Source organism: Balaenoptera borealis, assembly GCF_965194805.1.
Source record: "Balaenoptera borealis genome assembly, chromosome: 12".
NCBI lineage: Eukaryota > Metazoa > Chordata > Mammalia > Artiodactyla > Balaenopteridae > Balaenoptera > Balaenoptera borealis.
The window spans coordinates 101502481-101521858 of record NC_138869.1 but is presented as its reverse complement, the minus strand read 5'-3'; the positions used below and the strand labels follow the sequence as shown (position 1 = coordinate 101521858).

The window sequence follows — 19378 nt, the reverse complement described above, 5'->3', positions numbered from 1 at the left end:
CCATGCATTTGCTGACATGTGCCTGCTCCCCGGAAGGCAGAATCGACTGGGGCGGTGGCGAGCGCCTGGCGGGGTGCCTGGCGGGGACCAGGCGGGGTGCCTCTGGCGGGGTGCCTCCGTCCCCCAGGGCCCGGCCTCCTACGGCCCCAGCTCTGTGTAGGAACGGAAGCCTTCCGGCATCCAGGCTTAGCTCTGTCTAGTTCCCGAGGCCGTCTCTCCGAGCGGCAGCCTTCGCTGCCAGAGGACGGGGCTGCGATTGGTTTTGCTGCCTGTCGCTCTGTGTGCGGCCCTGCACCACGACCTTCTCTCCCACCTGTGACCGGGCCTCTTCCCGTGCTGAGGCCTGGCCCCCCTGGCCAGCTCTCGTCACCTGTCTGACCCCAGGCCTCCGCGGTTCCCCCCGGGAAAGCCCTGCTCACCACGTCGACCCCCTTAGAGATGGACGCTGATGTGATTGGCCCTTTGAACTGCTGGCCACCACTTTGGGGTGGCCCTGGACACAGGGAGCCCCCTTCATTAGAAACAGCCCTACTCATTTCCGGCCACTGTCTTTACACCCTGCTTTCCAACACAGGCTAAAATACCCTATTTCTAAATGCCGGGTTTTCCCCTTGAGAGAAATACATACAGGGCAAGGAAGGGCGAAGAGCCAGTCTTCCAATCTCTCCCTTTGGGTAGCACCGCAACGCTTTTTACACCCTCGTGCCGGGCGAGATTGGAAGTGGCTGGGAGGTGGGACTTTCTGACTTAAAGTAGGAGGGGGGATAAGCAGGTTTATTCTGTTTATTCTCAAGTTTGTGGATTTTAGGGAGGAGTACCTATGGAACTTGGGGATCTGGAAATTGACTGACTGAGAATTATCTCCCCATGGAAAGTCTTCATCTACCTTCAGAGGTATGTGTACTCCAAAGTGAAGACTTCTGCACTGTACAGTGCCAAACAGCTATGAGGGAAGTTTCCCTGACTCGTGCGCCACCTCTTCTCCCTATTCCTCTTTTGTTCCAAGGCGGGGCAGGGACAAGGAAAATATTTTCCCAAAATAGTCACTAAAATTTCACCCATCTTCACCTCAAAGTTGAATAATGCAACTGAAAAGGGATTGCTAGAGATATCAAACTTCCAGGAAAAGTTTAGAAAATGATCAAAAAAGTTTAGAACAGCAAGCAAATAAATGATTAACTCTGAACGCCACCACCAGAGGAAACCATTACCTCTGTAGATTATGCTTTGCTTTTTTGCCAAGAGGCATGTGGATTTCAAGTGGGCATTATGGTGATCATAATTTAACAGGGGCCACGAGAGACTGAACTAGAACTCCTCCCTCCACACACGCTCAGCCACTGATGCTGAGAATCGTTACTGTGAGGAGGCAGGAGTCCTGCTTTTTCAGAGGTAAAAACACGGAGATATGGATTTGACAGAAGAAACATTAGGCTACTTCTTGTCTTTTAATATGTACACTCATTTATACTTAGTGAGTAAAGTTGATGCGTGATGAAAACGTATTTTCCCGAGAAATGTGAAATCTTACCGAAATGGAGAATCTTTTTTCCTCGTTTCTTTGAAAACACTGATGCTTGGCTTCTTGGAATGGGAGACTCCAACATCACAGTCCTCAAACTCTTCCCAGCCGTCTTCAGCCTTGAACACAGCCTGACCCCAGCGCCTCCTGGCACCTTTATGGCCCAGAGTGCCACTTGGCTTCTGTGGTGGGAAACCAGTATCATCCTCTTTAATCGGGTGCCGAATGCCTTCTATGTGCAAGCTATTACATTTGATGCTAAGTCCCCATCCTCAAGGAGCTTTCCGTACAGTTAAGGAGATAACATATATACATATTTAAAAGTATTAACAAAAATAGGTAGCACGTGCTAAAAATATGATAGGAAATTGAGAGAGGACGGATCTCTGTGAACTTGGGTTGGGGGCAACTTGAATACGTAGGATCAGAATTGACTCTTCGTTGATGTGTAATCTGGAAAACTGCCACGCGTGGCTGTGTCTCTTTGGGCAAATGACTTAACTTTTCAAAGCCTTAGTTTCCTTCTCCTTAAATGGCGACATACAGTATTTATCTAACTTAGTGTTTTCGCATTTGATAGTAAAATACATCAAAAGTTTCTAGGATAGGGCCTGGCACATAAGCGTTACTGTAGGTTAGGTATTATTGTTGTGGTTGTTATTCTGGAGTTTGGAAGAGGAGATGCATAGAGTATGGCTTTTTAATAGGAAAGTGCCAGAGTGTGTTCCAGGGGGAAAGGGCAGACTGCGTTTCCTGAAGCAGATGGTTCGTGCTGGATGGAGGATAGGGTTGTAAAGACAGGCCGATGCTCTATGATGAAGGGCCTTCCTTATATGCCTGGGACATCGCAGCTGTCCTATGGGCAGTGGAGAACACTGGATGTTTTTGAGATTAAAAAAAAGTGATAGGGCTTCCCTGGTGGCACAGTGGTTGAGAGTCTGCCTGCCAATGCAGGGGACACAGGTTCGAGCCCTGGTCTGGGAAGATCCCACATGCCACGGAGCAACTGGGCCCGTGAGCCACAACTACTGAGCCTGCGCGTCTGGAGCCTGTGCTCCGCAACAAGAGAGGCCACGATAGCGAGAGGCCCACGCACCGCGATGAAGAGTGGCCCCCGCTTGCCGCAACTAGAGAAAGCCCTCGCACAGAAACGAAGACCCAACATAAACAAAAATAAATAAATTAATAAATAAATTAAAAAAAAAAAAAGTGATGTGATAAAGGCAGCATTCGAGAAAGGTCAGGCTCCCCAGACAGGAGGCCTTTGCAGTTAACAGTGGCGTGCGGTAACAAGAGCCACGGGTTCATAGTGGTTGGAATGCTCAGGAAAGAATACATTTGCTGTTAACGACAAAGAAAAGGTCTGGACTTTTTTCTGTCTCTCCGAACAGAGGTCAAGGAGAGCGCAGCAGACACTGCTTCCTCGCTAAGGTTTTGTCCCGGGCGGCGATACGCCCACGTGAAAGGCCTGAAATGCCAGCCTCCCTTGCAGCTCTATGTAGCCATGGGACACGACCCAGCCGGTGAGTTGTAAGCGCAAGTCTGTCGGGAGGGGCTTCCACGAGAAACAGTTTAGGCTCTGCCGGCCTGTGCCAGTGTCTGCCACTCTTCCCCCTTCTGGAAGGCAGATGCAACCCCAAAGGAGGAGCAGCCAGCTGTGGCCACAGGACCGAGAGCCACCTGCCGAGGAGGGCAGTAGAGCAGGAAGACAGAGCAGTCTGGTTCCTTTTATGAGCTGCACCAGCCCTGGCTTACCCACCACCCGCCTTCTCGCTGTGAGAGAAAAACAACCCCTCGTGGTTTAAGCCACAGTGGTCAGGTTCTGTCCTAAGCCACTGAATGTAATCCTATTGGACACAGAGAAGGAAAGGCAGGGGTGACTTTAAAAATGTGAGCCTGACTGTCTCAGAACGGTAGCTCTGTGAACAGAAATAAGGAATGAGGAAGAAGACCTGGTCTGAGGCAGACCATGAGGTGGTTTTATTCAAATTTACATGGGGTGGTTTGGGGGCATATAAACTGAAAAATCCAAAAGGCAATTGAAAATTGGTTAATTTGGAAGCAAGGTCAGCAAATACAGCTGTGTTTGAAGTAAGAAGATGCTTAGAGAATGGATATGCCATTGCTTGAAGCTGATGGTGCCATAGTGATGGATGATGAACAAAAAGTGGTGTTTGCCAACTTCTCTTATACTGTTGTTTCTTGGTCAGAGAGAATGAGCTACAGACTAAGGAGAATAAGAAGATCTAAAGACCCACGTGAGTAGAGTTAATCAAAAGTTATACTTGGCTGAGTCCAAGACTCTTATTTCAGTGGAATTGTTTTGTTAGGGTCCTGCTGAACAATGCCAGTAACATCAAGTCGTCTTATGTCTAAGAAGATTGGAAAGGGACAAATATTAATAATTTTCATAAAGTAGAAGGTGCATTTTTGCAAACTCCACATTAATAAGTTTGGTACCAGCTGAGGGCAAAGATTCTAATATCAGTTATTAAAGAGAAAGTCTTTGAGCACTAAGGATAAAAGGCGGTAGATCACACAGGCCACCATTTTTCATAAAAAGCAGACAGTGAATGCATGTAGTCTATATGGCCTTCAGCAAAGGAGGTGACAGGGTCTTCTTTCATGCTATCAAAGAAATGAAGTAATAAAAGGACAACAAAGGAGCATCAGTACTGTCATGGGCTGAATGTTTATGTCCCACCAAAATTTATACCCCAACTCCAATGGGTTGGTATTTGGAGATGGGGCTTTGGGAGGTAACTGAGGATGAGATGAGGTCACGAGGGTGGGACCCTCATGGTGGGATTAGTGCCCTTAGAAGAAGAGAATCCAGGGAGCTGCTTTCTCTCTCTGCCATGTGGACAAAGCAAGAAGGTGCTGTCTACAAATCAGGAGGAGGGCCCCACCAGGAATCAAGTTGGCTGGCACCTTGGTCTTGGACTTCCCAACCTCCAAAAGTGTGAGAAAGTAAATTTTTGTTATTTAAGCCACCCAGTCTATGGTATTTTCTTATGGCAGCCTGAGCAGACTGAGACAAGTACATAGTTCAATAATCTGACCAAGAGTACTGATGAATGGATCAGTATCCACCTAGAAGAAGGTTCTAGTGGCTTGCTATCCCAAGGGCACATTGCTATTCTGTTCATCGTGAAGGTACAGGAGGTAAAAAACGAACAACCATTCCATAGCTGGTGACAAGCTGGGCAGAAGGGTTAAACTGAGAAGACAAAATAAGGGTTCAAAAATACTTATTAGAAATGTGAGAGGTAAAAATAAGGTCTTCCAATTTTTTTAATCCTAGTGATCAAATACACAATGAGAGGTACAGAATATGTGATTGAGCAGAAGCACTTGTGAGAAACAGACTTGGGAATTTTAGTTAACAGAATGCTCAATCCCAACTCTGGAACTCATTAGCCATCTAAAAATTTCAGGCTAGTTTATTGGGTACTTTAACTTAGTGAGAGTACGTGAAGGAACTGAGGGTGCTTCTCTTAGAGAAAGGGGCAGATAATGTAAGGGTGATTTTCAAATATCCGAAAGGCTGCCTGTCTGGAAGAGTGATTAACTTTTATTAAAAGCTACAGAAACCAGATTTTAGCTCAGTATGAGGAAGAACTTTCTAGTAGTCAGAATTGCCCCAAAGATAATGTGGACTCCTCAAGACCCTGGAGGTGGTTCAAAAACAGTGTGGACAATTATTCATTCATTCATTCAACAGATATTTGTTGAGAATTTACCATGTGCCACACACTGTTTTGGGTTCTGGGTCTGTACTGAGAAACCAAACAGACAGACGTCTTTTATATCTTCCTCAACATTTTTAGAATGCCTAGAAACAAAATCCTACTGGAACCAAACCATCGCATCTGAAGTGTCATTATGGGCTACTTACGGTTGGCATGGTTTTGACGATAGTTGGAAATAGCGTTGGCGGCTGTTTCTGTTGACTCTGCTGCTTGGGCGCTTGCTGGACACCCGTGTTCTGTGGCGGCTGGACGGACCGCAGTGGCTGGTGGCTACTGTTCGGCTGGGGCTGCCCAGGAGTCTGGTCACTTATGTCTGGCAGAGGCTTAGGTTCTAGATCAACTACAGGTGGCTTTGACTCTAGTGCTTGCGCATGCTTATGTAAAGGCTGTTTCGATTCCAGACGATGTGAGGAAGGGCCTAATACTTGACCAACTTGAAAATATGGGTGTTTCAATGCCTAAAGAAGCATGGAAATAACAAATGGAAAATGGTTTCACCTAAATTTATTGCATATAAACTGTTGTCCAGCGCTGGGCTAGGCATATATCACTAGTCTAGGTAAGCTTCAGAGATTTAGAAAGCATCCAGTTTTCCCCTTATGTGATGACTTTAAAAAGATACCCAGAAAAAAAAATGATTTGAGAAGTAAATTTCATTAAAAAAAATGAAGAAGTACATATTAGTAGAAAGAATGTATAACTCACTTGTAATTTTAACATCCAGTCAAGGCAACTGTTCTTTTAAAGACTCTGTATAAAAAACAAAGTCTAGCTTACAAGCATTGGCTGAATTTGATGTGATTAACTCAAACTAAAACACTAGATTCTGATAATGTTTTAGACTCCGTAAAGGCATTAAGAAATGAGTTAAGAAAGCCTTCTACATAGTTTATTTTAAATGATTAACTCTAACATCATATAAAATTCAGGGTTATTTTTAGCCTAACTATAAGTACATGTCTGCTCGCAAAAAAAAAAATTCTAAGAAACTGAAATAAGCTTTAACAATATATCAGCAATGAGAAAATACTTATGGGAATAAACTACAAAAGTACAAGTAAAAATGGTCACTGTTTGAGTTGTAACTAGATCAGTCATCAAATCACTGTTACTGCGTGGAAGTGGGGGGTAGGGGACAGAGCTGGTGACCATCTGGGTGACACAGGCTAGAGCAGCGGTTCTCAACTGGGGGTATTTTGCCCCTTCGGAGGCATTTTTTTTTATTGTCACAACTCGGGGGCTGGAGGCGCTCCGGGCACCTAGGCACGCTGTCAGGGTTGCTGCTCAGTATCCTACAGCGAACCCGACAGCCTCCCCACAGCAAAGAATTAGCGGGTCAGAAATGTCAGTAGTACCGAGGTTGGTGAAGACTGGTCTGGAGAGTGTCTGAAGCTCTCTGTGCAGCTCAGCTGTGGATACAGGTCCCCTTATCAGTACTACACGTCTGGGTGGGGAGGAAAGTTCCCAGTTCTGCTGTTTTGTGTGTGTGTGTGTGTGTATCGGGGAAGGGGCTGCTCCTTAAGATAATCAAGCCCTGCTCCCCTGCACCTCCTGCCCTAAGCCAGTACCCACCTACGTGGAGGCATAGCCCTGACCCACAGTTAACTTCTCAGGCGTGCAGGGGCAGATTTTAGATGGACAGACGCAACTCCTGTAACTTAACCTCTCCCTGTCTCCCTGCTTCCACTAAAAAGCAGGGCAATGAAATAGTGAACAAGGAAGAGGTGAAGGGCAGGGAGGTGTATATTTTGGCAGAGGTAGAAAAAGTTCTTCTTCTGAGTTTCCCCTTAGAAACTTCGTTGTGTCCCCTACCACACCTGATTGGACATTGCTAAGTGGAACTCAACAACTGTAGACGATTTAAATACATCAGTACCTGACACAGAGAAGGCACTCAAGTTCTGAATTAAGTAGCCCCATTAAGTAGTATGTCACTATTCCTAAATCAGTAATGTACATTTTGGAGCTAGAAGCTTTATGAATGTTTTGTAATTTCAAGGCTTCATCTGTAACTTTTCCTTTTTAAGATATCAGCTACCATCCTTAAAGAAACAGAGGATCTTTAAAAAAATAATAACTTCTTTTTTCCCATTTGTTAAGGGAATATTGATTGAATAGAATAAGGAATGTATAGAAAGTTCTGAAGAAGAAATTAAAATCATCTCTAAAGCCAACACCAAGAGAAAACTACTGCTCACATTTTGATGTTTTTCTTTTCAGTACTTCTTTCTAGTCTTTCATATACATTGTCTTTCATATACATACACATATATAGAGAGAGAGATTTTACCTTACACAGACTTGCAGCTTCTGCAACTATAAGTACCTCATGCCAGTACCCCACTGTTGTAATTACTATCATTTTACAGATTATTTTAACGTTTGATAGGGCAAGCTGTCTAACCCTACCACTGTCCTCTGATTACTTATTATTGTTCAAACCTGTCTTGGCTATTCTTTCCTATTTGTTCTTCCAGTTGACCTTTAGAAAATATCTTCTCAAATTAAATTTTTTAAAAGCCAAATAATTATTTGGTTTATTTCAATCCTCAATTTATATTTAAATAACAATACTATAAAGCCTGTTATGACTTTTAAATTTAAGCCCTTTGCAGATAAAACCATGGCGTTTTTAAGACCATGAGACAGGATTCATCTGTAGGTGCTGAGCGTATAGTCACAAAGGAGCCAAGCGTGGGTATCACACGCTGCCCTCTTTTTTTTTTTTTTTTTTTTTTTACATTATTATCCTCATTACCTAGGATCCATGGCAGTCTTTTTTTTTTTAATATTTATTTATTTATTTATTTATGGCTGTGTTGGGTCTTCGTTTCTGTGCGAGGGCTTTCTCTAGTTGCGGCAAGCGGGGGCCACTCTTCATCGCGGTGCGCGGGCCTCTCACTATCGCGGTCTCTCTTGTTGCGGGGCACAGGCTCCAGACGCGCAGGCTCAGTAATTGTGGCTCACGGGCCCAGTTGCTCCGCGGCACGTGGGATCTTCCCGGACCGGGGCTCGAACCCGTGTCCCCTGCATTGGCAGGCAGATTCTCAACCACTGCGCCACCAGGGAAGCCCACACGCTGCCCTCTTGTGGGAGCGAGCATTACTCCAGTCCTGTGGAGGGATGATACTGCTGTGTAGAGGGAACCCGAGGCCTCTACACAGTAGGAGAGCGTGGGAAAGTCTACTAGGCTGTCTAACTGAAGAGATGCTCTTTTACTACCTGTGACAAGTTTCTTCCTAATTAGCTTGTCACACGCCTGAATTTTTTTTTTTTGACTTTTACTTTCTTCTTTGTTCTTTTAAACTATGAAATGAACACAAGCTCATCATAAACATTTGGAGTCATACAGAAAATACAAAAAACTACCCTGTGCAAATCAGGTCAACATTTTTCTAACTCTAAATCTGATTTTTTGTTATTTCATAGTTGTCCTTCTAGCCCGTTTCCCACCGTTCCCCCGTTCCCATTCACCCTCCGGTTCTGCCGCTGCCTGAACGTTTAGAACTCTATCACTCTGCCAGAGAAAGAAGGGAAAGGAAGATGCTAGATGGGAAACAAGTGTGAGCAAGTTCCGACATTCTTAATGCCTCGTGTAAACGTCATTTCCTGTGCAAATTCTTCCTTAAATTTTACCACCATCCTTCCTCTGGGTGGAAGGATCATCCCTATACCTGTCTCTGTTAACTGTCTCTAAATTATCAAAGCACTTTGTCCCCCAAAAAAGTGTGGTAGAAGATTGAGTACTTGCAGAATGTTCCACTAGGCCAGGAAAGGGGTCGTATATTCATATCTGAAATTCCAACCACCTTACATACTACCAGGCACTTAGTTTCTTAGTTTGTGCTCAATAAATATTGAAAGAATAGTGATTTCAAAACTTTCTTGAAAGGTTACTGAAATGGACATTCATTCTCTGTCCAGATTCCATTGTGCCTTCATAGCCAACCACTTATTTCCTTTGGTGGTGGTGGCGGGATCATTTTTCTCCTAGTGTACGTCATATAAGTGGAATAGTAAATTCAAATGCCTCTGCCCTCACCTCAAAAGCCAGAGAAATACAGCTTTATTCCCCCAGATAGTTATCCGCACCGTTTAGTTTTCTAAGGCTGTTATAACAAGTACCACAGATTGGGTGGCTTAAACAACAGAAATGTATTTTGTCACCATCCTGGAGGCTAGAAGTCAGAGATCAAAGTGTCGACATGCCTGAATTTTTATCATTAGAGATTAATTCCTTTCAGCCTCAACCTCCACAGGGTTCCTCATTTGAACCACAAAACAGAAAATCATTGGAGTGGCTATTTTTGCAATTCTCCCAAGAATCTTACATGCCTAGAAGTTAAATCATTACATACACTGGATGCCTTAAGCTTTAGGGCTTAATTCTCTCGGTAAAACTCTGGTTGAAAATAGACAGGTCTTTGTAAAGAAAAATATCCCTGATATTGTAAAACCTCAAATTAAAAAAAAAAAAAAAAACCCACACACAACTATACCAGGGAGATCTGTCTTACCTGGCTTGCTGTTGGTCGTTTCTTTGGATCCCAACTCAACATTTCAGTCATAAGCTGAATAGCTTCACTACTGGCATTGGGAATAAGAGTTTTTAAGTTTATAGGAACACACTGGGGAAAGCGGAAATTCATAGAGGATGCAAGCTGGTACCCTTCTGGCCAGTCACTCTGTTTAAGGAATATATAAGTGGGGGAGGGGAGACAATAAGTAATTTGTTTTTAAATATCAATTTAAAACAGAGTAATAATATAAAAATCACTTGTGTATGAAAATTTTAATGTTGACTCATATAAATAAATGTGAAAATGAAATACCAGACCACATACACAATTCAGTGCTATAAACAGTATAGAACAAACAGTGAGTTGAGAATTAGGGAAAAAAATGAGAAAGCACTTTTATAAATTTCAAAATGTTAAACTCTGGTCTTTTGGATCTCGATGGTGATGATGGTACCCAGGCAGCTCTGAACAAGTAAGGACAAGCGATTTACAGACACTGATTATTACAGAGATCCTCATTATATGTTATACATTGCATCCAATGTCAAAAACTGCACACAGCTGGGAAATGAGTTATGTTAAAGCTTTAATAGCTGCGTTAACTTGACTAATGTTAACTACGAGGCACACACTCATTTAATTCAGGTGTAATTATACATACTTAAACTTATTAAATAAGTGCATCTCAGAAAGTGAAGTCTAGCTGAGTGCAATAGTTAATTGAAAAGTATTCAGTTCAAGAAATTAAATATCCATGGCAGAGGTATATAAATGTAAACAAGAAAAGGTTAAGAGAAAATAAAATCCAGGACACCTGGCATTAATGAGTTGATCCCAACGGACATTCACAGAACAAGTAGGAAAGAGGCTAAGCATGTAGTCATCGTCTGGTCATCAGACCAAAGTTAAATACATAGAATTCTAAATATAGAGAACTTTCCCTTAAGTTCTTAAAGAAAGGTAAGCCCCTTTTTTCTACAGTCTGGTGGGATTCTGGCTTCTTGCAACCCTCATCCCATCCCAATAAAAAAAAAGACTGATTATAAGAAAATTAACCCTTAAAGCGTAAGCCTTTTTGAAAATGAAAATATCAGCTAGTTGGCCAAAAGTTACAGATAATCAAAAGTTATAACAACTTAAGGACAAAAGTACTTACTTTTTTGGGAGTCCCTAAAACTTGGCAAATCTTAAAGATTTCATCGACCTCACTTGTCCCTGGGAAAAGTGGTCTTAACGTGTATAGTTCAGCCATTATACTCCCAACAGCCCACATGTCAATGGGAGAGCTATAAACTGAAGATCTTAATAAAACTTCAGGAGCACGATACCTATGAAAACAGAAAACAAAACAAAACAGGCCATTTTGATTGTAGTTTCAGAGGTGGAATGGCAGTAGGATTTTGTTTGGTCAGGCATTTCAATCGAGAACCAGATATTAACTGCCTTCTGTGTATCAGGCATCTATCTGCACAATGTGTTGGGTTTATATTGACTAGCACACATTTTTCCTGACCACAAACAAGTAGTGGAGCTCAAGACGACTATAAACGAAATGTCCAAGTGGCCTAAGATAGGGACTCCAACAAATAAATGTGGAAATGCTATATAATACATTAAGAAAAGGCGGAGAAGCTCTGAATGGAAGCAGATACGTTCTGAATGGGAGCAGTCGTATAATTTTACAACGCATTAAATCCTGATATATTCACATGAAGGATCGAAAACAAAAGATTAACAAAGATTATCCCTGAGTAGTGGGCTTTTCCCCATCTTTTTAAAAAACATTTATTTTATTGAAGTCTAGTTGATTTACAATGTTGTGTTAATTTCTGCCATACAGCAAAGCGATTCGGTTATACATATATATATACATTCTTTTTTGTAGACTTTTCCATTATGGTTTATCACAGGATATTGAATATAGTTCCCTGTGCTTGTTTATCCATCCTTCTTTTGGCTTATCTGTTTGAAAGTGCTGATTCCTCAATTGACTCAATTTCCTTAATTGATAATATTTTTAATTAGAAAAATACTCTATTTATAAGGCAAGGGTAGCTGGTGGAGGATATTCTCAATTTTTTTTCCATGTTGAAATGCATAAACGTTTCAGCCTAAATGCTTTGCAGTATTGTCCTTTGGCTTCCATTCAGAGTAGCTTTCTTTGACAGCTTTGAGATATAATTCACATAACATACAGTACATCCATTTAAAAGCATACAGTTCAGTGGCTTTAAGTATATTCACAAGAGTTGTGCATCCATCATCACAATCAACTTTAGAACATTTTCATCACCCCCAAAAGAAACCCCACACCTCTCCAATAGCCCTACGCTCCCATCTCTCTAATCTACTATCTATCTACAGATTTGCCTATTCTGTCACTTCATATCAATGGAACCATACACTGTCTGGTCCTTTGTGACTGGCTTCTTTCACTGAACATGTTTTCAAGGTTTATCCATGTTGTAGCATATATCAGTACTTCTTTCTATTTATTGCTGAATAATATTCCATTGTATGGCTATACCACATTTTGGTTATCCATTCATCAGTTGATGGACATTTGGGTTTTTCCCACTTTTTGGTTATTATGAGTAATGTTGTTGTGAACATTCATATACAAGTTTTTGTGTGGACATATGTTTTCATTTCTCTTGGGTATATACCTAGGTGTGGGATTTTGCTGGATCACATGGTAACTATATGTTTAACCACTGAGGAACTGCCAGACTGTTTTGCACCATTTTACACTCCCACCAGCAATGTATGAGGGTTCCAGTTCCTCCACATCCTTGCCAACACTTTTTATTATGTTTCGATATTTTTAGGAGACAAAATTGTTTTGAATGTTTTGCCAAATTTAGATACTGAAAACAAGTATTCTCAATTTCATTCCATTTCAGTATAGAATCTAAATTTACCCAGTTGAAAATAGAAGCTCCTTAAAAAGATTCTTCCCTGCAAGAGATTTTCCAATTCTAATTATACATTTAAAAAAGATAAAACTAGAACACTTTGAGCTCTTATTTAATTTGTTCAGTTCCTCCTTTGCTTTTGTAGGGATAAATATCATTATCTTCCTGTTTGCAAACTTCATTTTCAATAATTGCAGTTTCCTATAAACGTCAAAAGCTTTGGGTTTTTGGCATCCATTTATCAAAAATTCTGAATGAAGATTTCCAAGTGATTTGAAACAAAATGCAACCAAAATATGAAGGGATTATTTACAAAAAAGCTAGATATCACTGTAAATCATTTAAATTGACTTACAAAGTAGTTTTTCAAAGGCTCAAACAATTCTAAAATTCGAATGACAGACAGCAAAGAGAGAAAGCACATACAGCCATGCTTCAGCCGTTTTTGTAGTCAACATCAATAGCATCACAAAAATTTTGTAGTGCAGTTACCCTCTGCGTGTATGTGTAATGTGCAAATTCTGACAACTGCAGCTTGTTTTGATTGGTAGAATGCAAATTTAGCAGCTCATTTGGATGCAGTTACAAAATAGATACGCATCTTAACCAATCCAAATAAATTTCTGCTTTCTAGGTTTCTTAATTTAGTAAGAATACTGTTTTTATGATGCTAGGCTTCACTAAAACTTGTATATGTATTACCACTGCAAAAATAATTTTATTTTCAAAGGTTTTAACTGAAGTTAAATAGCCTTCATAGTAATGTCAGACATTTCGCTTTTCAAGGAATGACCTTCCAAAAGCTTCACTTTGATTCTCTGAATTGTGATGAAAAAAATCAAACCATTGTTAGAAATAAGGTAACTGATTTTTCTCTTCGAAGCCAGTTGGAAGGCACTCATTTAAAACTGACATTGTTAATTAGCCATGTGTTAAAGTGTGAACTTGGTTTATGGGTCTCTCATGTTACCAGATCAGACCAGAGAGGAATCAGGAAGCATACAGCAGAGGTCGATCAGACGTGTCCCAGCTTGTTTTAATGAAACTATTGATAACAGGCATCGACCGAGACTGTCCGGAGCAAACCGGGACATATTGTCACTCTTTCCAGGCTCTGTTCTTTTCTCCTCTAACCACACTCAGTCCCTTAGTGACCTCACCCAACCCTGTAATTTTTAACACTGAGGTGTCCCAAGTTTACGTCTCCAGCCCAGCCCTGCTCCCTGAACCCCAGGTCACAGGTCCCACCGCCTACCGTGACGTCTCCCCGTGGTTGTCTCGGAGGCACCCCTCAACCCGAAACACAACTGTGCCTCCCGCCACGAGCCCCACAGCAGCCCCGGCTCCATCAGGGCTGACTCCAGCCCTCTGGCTGCTCGTGGAAAAGACCTTGAAGTCTGACTCCTTCATCTTATTCCCCACATCTGCTTCACCAGGAAATCACGTCTGCTCTATTTTAAAACACACCCAGGGCTTCCCTGGTGGCGCAGTGGTTGAGAGTCTGCCTGCCAATGCAGGGGACACGGGTTCGAGCCCCGGTCTGGGAGGATCCCACATGCCGCGGAACAACTAGGCCCGTGAGCCACAACTACTGAGCCTGCGCGTCTGGAGCCTGTGCTCCGCAACAAGAGAGGCCGCGATAGTGAGAGGCCCGCGCACCGTGATGAAGAGTGGCCCCCGCTTGCCACGACTAGGGAAAGCCCTCGCACAGAAACGAAGACCCAACACAGCCAAAAATAAATAAATAAATAAACAAATACTTTAAGACACAGCCAGCATGCTCCACCTGTCACCACCTCCATGGCCACCAGATCCAAGTCACTGTCATTTTCTGCCCAAAATAGTGTAATAGCCTCCTCCCCGGTCTCCCTGCTTCTGCCCCTGCTCCTCTAGGCGCTTTTCAGGACGGCAGCTCAAAGCCCTCCAGGGGCCCCCTGCTTCACTCAGCTGAGCACGGCACCCCAGTCCTTACATCCGGCGCCCCACAGACGCCCTGACCTCGTTTCCCACTCCCGCCCTCCTTATTCACTCTGCTCTTTGCGGAATCCACGGCGGCACTCCTGTCCGCAGGCCTGTGCACTCAGCATCTCGTCTGCCTGAAAACCTCTCGCGTCCCCAACGTCTCCCCAGCCCGGCATCCGTGAGACCGCCTGTTTAAAACAGCAACATACCCTTTCCCTCCCCTGTCTCTTCCGACCCCCTGTCGCTTTCCAGACTTTATTTTTCTGTATAATAATATGTAGAGATATATATGTATCACTATCTGATACTCAAATATTCTTAACTGTTTTTATTGGAATACAATATCCATGCAGAGAAATGCACATGTCCTAAGAGTACAGCTTGCTGAATTTTTACGATTAGAACATACGCATGGGCCCAGCACCCAGACCAGGGAACTGCGTGTCATCAGCTCTGCAGAGGCCCCTCCCTGCACGCTTCCAGTCGCTACTGCCCCTACCCCGACCATGTAGCCGCTATCCTGACTTTTAACAGGTGCGTTCTATTTTTGTGCTTTATATAAATGGAATCACATTACATGTGCTCTTTTTCTGTTTGACCTCTTGCTCACAACATTGTATCTGTGAGATTCATCATATTGTTCACGTAGTTGTAGGCCTTTCATTCTCATTGCCGTGAAGCAGTCCACCGGGTGAATATATATGCCTCTGGTGATGGACATTTGGGTAGTGTGCAAGATGGGACGGTTACGTGTCTTGTGATGAACGTGTGTGTATCTCTCTGTTGGTGACTCAGGACATTCTCTATTTGTTTACGTATTGGCTGTCACGTAAGCAGCATGAGGCAGAGATTCTTTTCTGCTTAGTTCACGTCTGTGTTCCCAGTGCCTAAAATAGTATCCAGCACATAATAGGGGTTCAGTAAATGTTTGTTGAATGAATGAATGGATGCGTGAAATCCTTTTTCCTTCCCTTTTCATTTATCACAAGAGTCATGAGGCAATCCTTCTCTCTCTCCAAAGAATACAAAAAAAATCAGTTCTACATTTTGCTTTAAATACTTGATATAGAACCTCCAGAAAGATGTGTAACAATCTACTGTAGGAAAATGTCAACAGAGACATTTGCCTCTGGACAGTTGCAAAAAACTACTCACCATCTGGTGGATACATAATCAGTATACGGTGGCTGTGACCTTAATTCTCTTGCAAGTCCAAAGTCAGCAATTTTCACAAGTTCTGGGCCCATACAAAGCAAGTTTTCTGGTTTCATATCCCTATGAAAAAAGCCTTGGTAATATAGAGAGGAAAAACAATAATAAATCATCATATCTAGACATATTTGATTTACTAACAAGATAGCTGAGCCTCTCTGTTCTAATCAGGAAGGTGAACTTAGGAAAAAAATAAACCATATTTATTGTCTACACAGTGATGGGAGGTGGGGACCCTGCTTTCAAAACGATTTGGCGAGGAAGTTCATACAGTATATATGGCCATTAAAAATAAATATCCACATGTATTTCTATTTGTGGATCCGGTGAGTTCAGGCACTAGGTTAGATACTGCCACATTATGATTATCTCCGCTAATTTGAACAACACCCTTAAGGAGGTATTATGATCACAAGTGGGTAGCAGATGAGGAGGTTGAAGCTTGGAGAGAAGCAGTCTAGTGAAAATTCAAGGAGCGCTGCATATCAGGCTTCAGTCAGTGAAGGTGGTCTTATTACTGCTCTACCACATTGTAGTTTAACCTGCGATTCCTTGAGTATAATCACTTTGAGAAGTCCATTAAACACAAATGGAACGCCACACATTTGAATCAACTCCTTCCTTTAAAATTATTTAACAGCTCAGTTCTCCCCTGGTAGCTGCCTTGTTGAAACAACCCCAATAATTATAATGCTTATTTACCAATTTAATGTATAAAATAAATGGCTAGTTACCAAAGCTACATGGCAGCCCAGTGAAAATGAGGGCAGAAAGCCCTCCTTGCAAATGTCTGAGGAGTAGGTAAAGCACACTGGTTGTACACAGATGACTTGTATCCTAATGACTTTGCAGGGTGGAGAATTAAGAACGGGCCTGGTCATCAATTGTAGGTGACCATCATCATCACCAGAGGGTTTTCATGCAGATTTGAGCTAGGAAGACTTTTCTAAACCTAAACTTTTTTAACGCCTTCAAAGCCAGTGTGGGCTCTCCATGACATCTACAACAGTTTTGTACTCTGTTTACCTGGTACTCCTTACTCAAAATCGCTACTGAGATCCATCCATTTCACTAACTTCCAAGAGAAACACATCGTAATTTCATAATATGAAGACAGGAATGGGAGCACGTGTGATGGTAAAGTGACATTAATCCATAAAATCTTAATTAAACCACAGTTGAGGTTTTCCCCATCCTCACTAATATAAATATATTGGTAACTTGGTCCTAACTTTAACTAAAATATTAGTCCATTTTTTTTTGACAGCTACTGCTTTAAAAATATCTATTTTCTCAAAGGATTACATCTGAGATGTTTACGAACTATGGCAAGAATAATTTAGCTTTTGTAAAAATGTCTATTGTTCTTGGAGTCTGGTTTCCCAGATCACTATGTAGGCACTTATAAAGCCAACTCTAGATTACTGATATGTTATTTACTTTCAGCAACAATTTTTAAATTCCAAGCTGGTTTCCTCCTTCAATCCCTTATGCTCTGAAGTTGCTGATAGTTGGTATATATCCAAGAAATCTAAACCAATTTTACTACTAGCCTAGAAAATATGAGCAAAACACAAAACTCTTTCCAAAAATCAGAGAATTCATGAGGCTTTTGATTTTCCACATCACACTTGCTTCCATTGGCATAAATTAACGCAGGCAAATATCAAGAGTTAACCATGCTGACCAGAGCTTAAAAATGAGTTGAAGATAAGGAATCCAATATGAACAATTAAAATAGCATATATCCTTTACATTCCATGTAATTAATAAATGACTGACTTTTATCAATGGATTGTAATATATTTTCATGGGTTTTAGGCTTTTAAAGACCTTAATAGTTTACATAAGACAAAAAAACCCTGGGGATTCAGGAATGTTCTTACAATGTTTATATGGAATTCTGCATAGCATTTCTAGAAAATAAATTATTTCCTGTAGTAGTTAAAAGAGAAAGGAGAGAAGAAAATATAAAACATAGGATGAAACATGAAAGGAGACTAATAATGGTGATTTTTGAATGCCAATGCTCAGAATGCAGCAATGGTACGATATAAACTATCCTAATTTAATATCTAGTAAATATCTATCTAAACATATCTATCTAAACATCTTTAATATCTATCTAAACATCTAGTGATGCTAAACTAGAATCATTAAAAATTAATGATCATTAAATCACTAAAAATTTTCATAATAATATTAACTTTATTTTGGTTTGATAGATATGCAAAAAACTATAAATTAAGATTACATAAATAAGAAATGCATAAAAATAATTTCTCCAAATATAGAAACAACTAAATGTAAATACTAAGGAAAACTGGAAAATACCATAGCACAGGTGCTTTAAACTATTTAAGTGTTAATAATTGATCATGATAGATCAAAGCATTCCAATCTTTTCCAAAAGAGGGACCTTTTTTTTTTTTTTTCCATTTTCATGGTAAAATTAGGTGGAATGAGGTAGCAGGATGGGGTTATGATGACTGAGACTAAATGCTGATGATCGAACTGTAAAAAATTCTGCTGTAGAGGAAGATAGTTACAGATTATAGAAATTCTATTTTATATAGAATTATTGAAATTCTAAATTTTTAAAATAAAACTGTCAGTTAGTAGGCACATACTCCAAACTTGTAGTTATCCAATATAATATTATTTAACAGTTCATATACAATTCCTATGCATGACCGTGACAATAAAGAGGCAGGGCAATGAAACCTACCATGTTTATGGATAAATGCCAGCCCTTGCAATATTTGATACATAATATTTCTGATGACTGACTCAGGGAACAACTTGTTTCTGTGAAGAAATGAACAAATAAACAGTTATGTAATTCAATTTGTAAAAAGAATGGTGTACACTAAAGGTACAGTTATAGTATCAGAGCAAAGGTTTTGTATATTGGTCTTCAGTTGACATGGAAAAGAAGTTTACTTGAATAAAAAAGGCTTGTAAATTAATCCTCAAAAACAATATTTCAGGAAGTTAAGCTACCAAAAACAAAGTGTAAAAATACCATTAACCTCAAATAGCCCTTTACCATGTACAGTTGTTAATGGTTTAATTTATACTTTTGACATTGAATAATATTCTAAACAATATCACTTTAATTTCCTTTTAATTTAGAAATCCGGAATTGAATCATGAAATTCCAAAGTTGAGTGTTTTTAATGTTCATTTGCAATTGCATTCACCACTTCCACTTATATATATATTTAAAATCATATGAAAGTATAATATTTCATGTATTTACATGTACTTAATTTTTTCTTCAAAATTATATCTCAATATACCATGCATATGTTTATCATTTCATATATTTTAAAGAGCATAAATTATTATTAGAAGCCAAGAAGATTACCCATAATCCCACCACCTGATAAGGAAACTATTTTGATTTTTCAGTATTCTAATCCAGCCCTAATCCATCTGTGTGTATAACTTTTATATTAGGTGTCAATGTTACATAAATACAACTTTGGTTTC

At 40.7% G+C, this 19378-nt stretch overlaps 1 protein-coding gene across 5 annotated transcripts in view; it reads right to left on the bottom strand.

The window, feature by feature from the left end:
* Positions 1-19378, bottom strand: part of MAK (male germ cell associated kinase) — a 63737-nt gene that overhangs the window by 27856 nt on the left and 16503 nt on the right. For all 5 annotated transcript variants that reach the window (XM_082347745.1, XM_082347747.1, XM_082347748.1 and 2 more), the window contains 6 exons: positions 18612-18691; positions 15827-15959; positions 10951-11122; positions 9792-9959; positions 5421-5732; positions 1532-1704 (listed from right to left, as the gene is read on the bottom strand). In XM_082347745.1, coding sequence (XP_082203871.1) covers positions 1532-1704; positions 5421-5732; positions 9792-9959; positions 10951-11122; positions 15827-15959; positions 18612-18691 — 1038 coding nt within the window. The remainder of the gene's footprint in view (positions 1-1531; positions 1705-5420; positions 5733-9791; positions 9960-10950; positions 11123-15826; positions 15960-18611; positions 18692-19378) is intronic.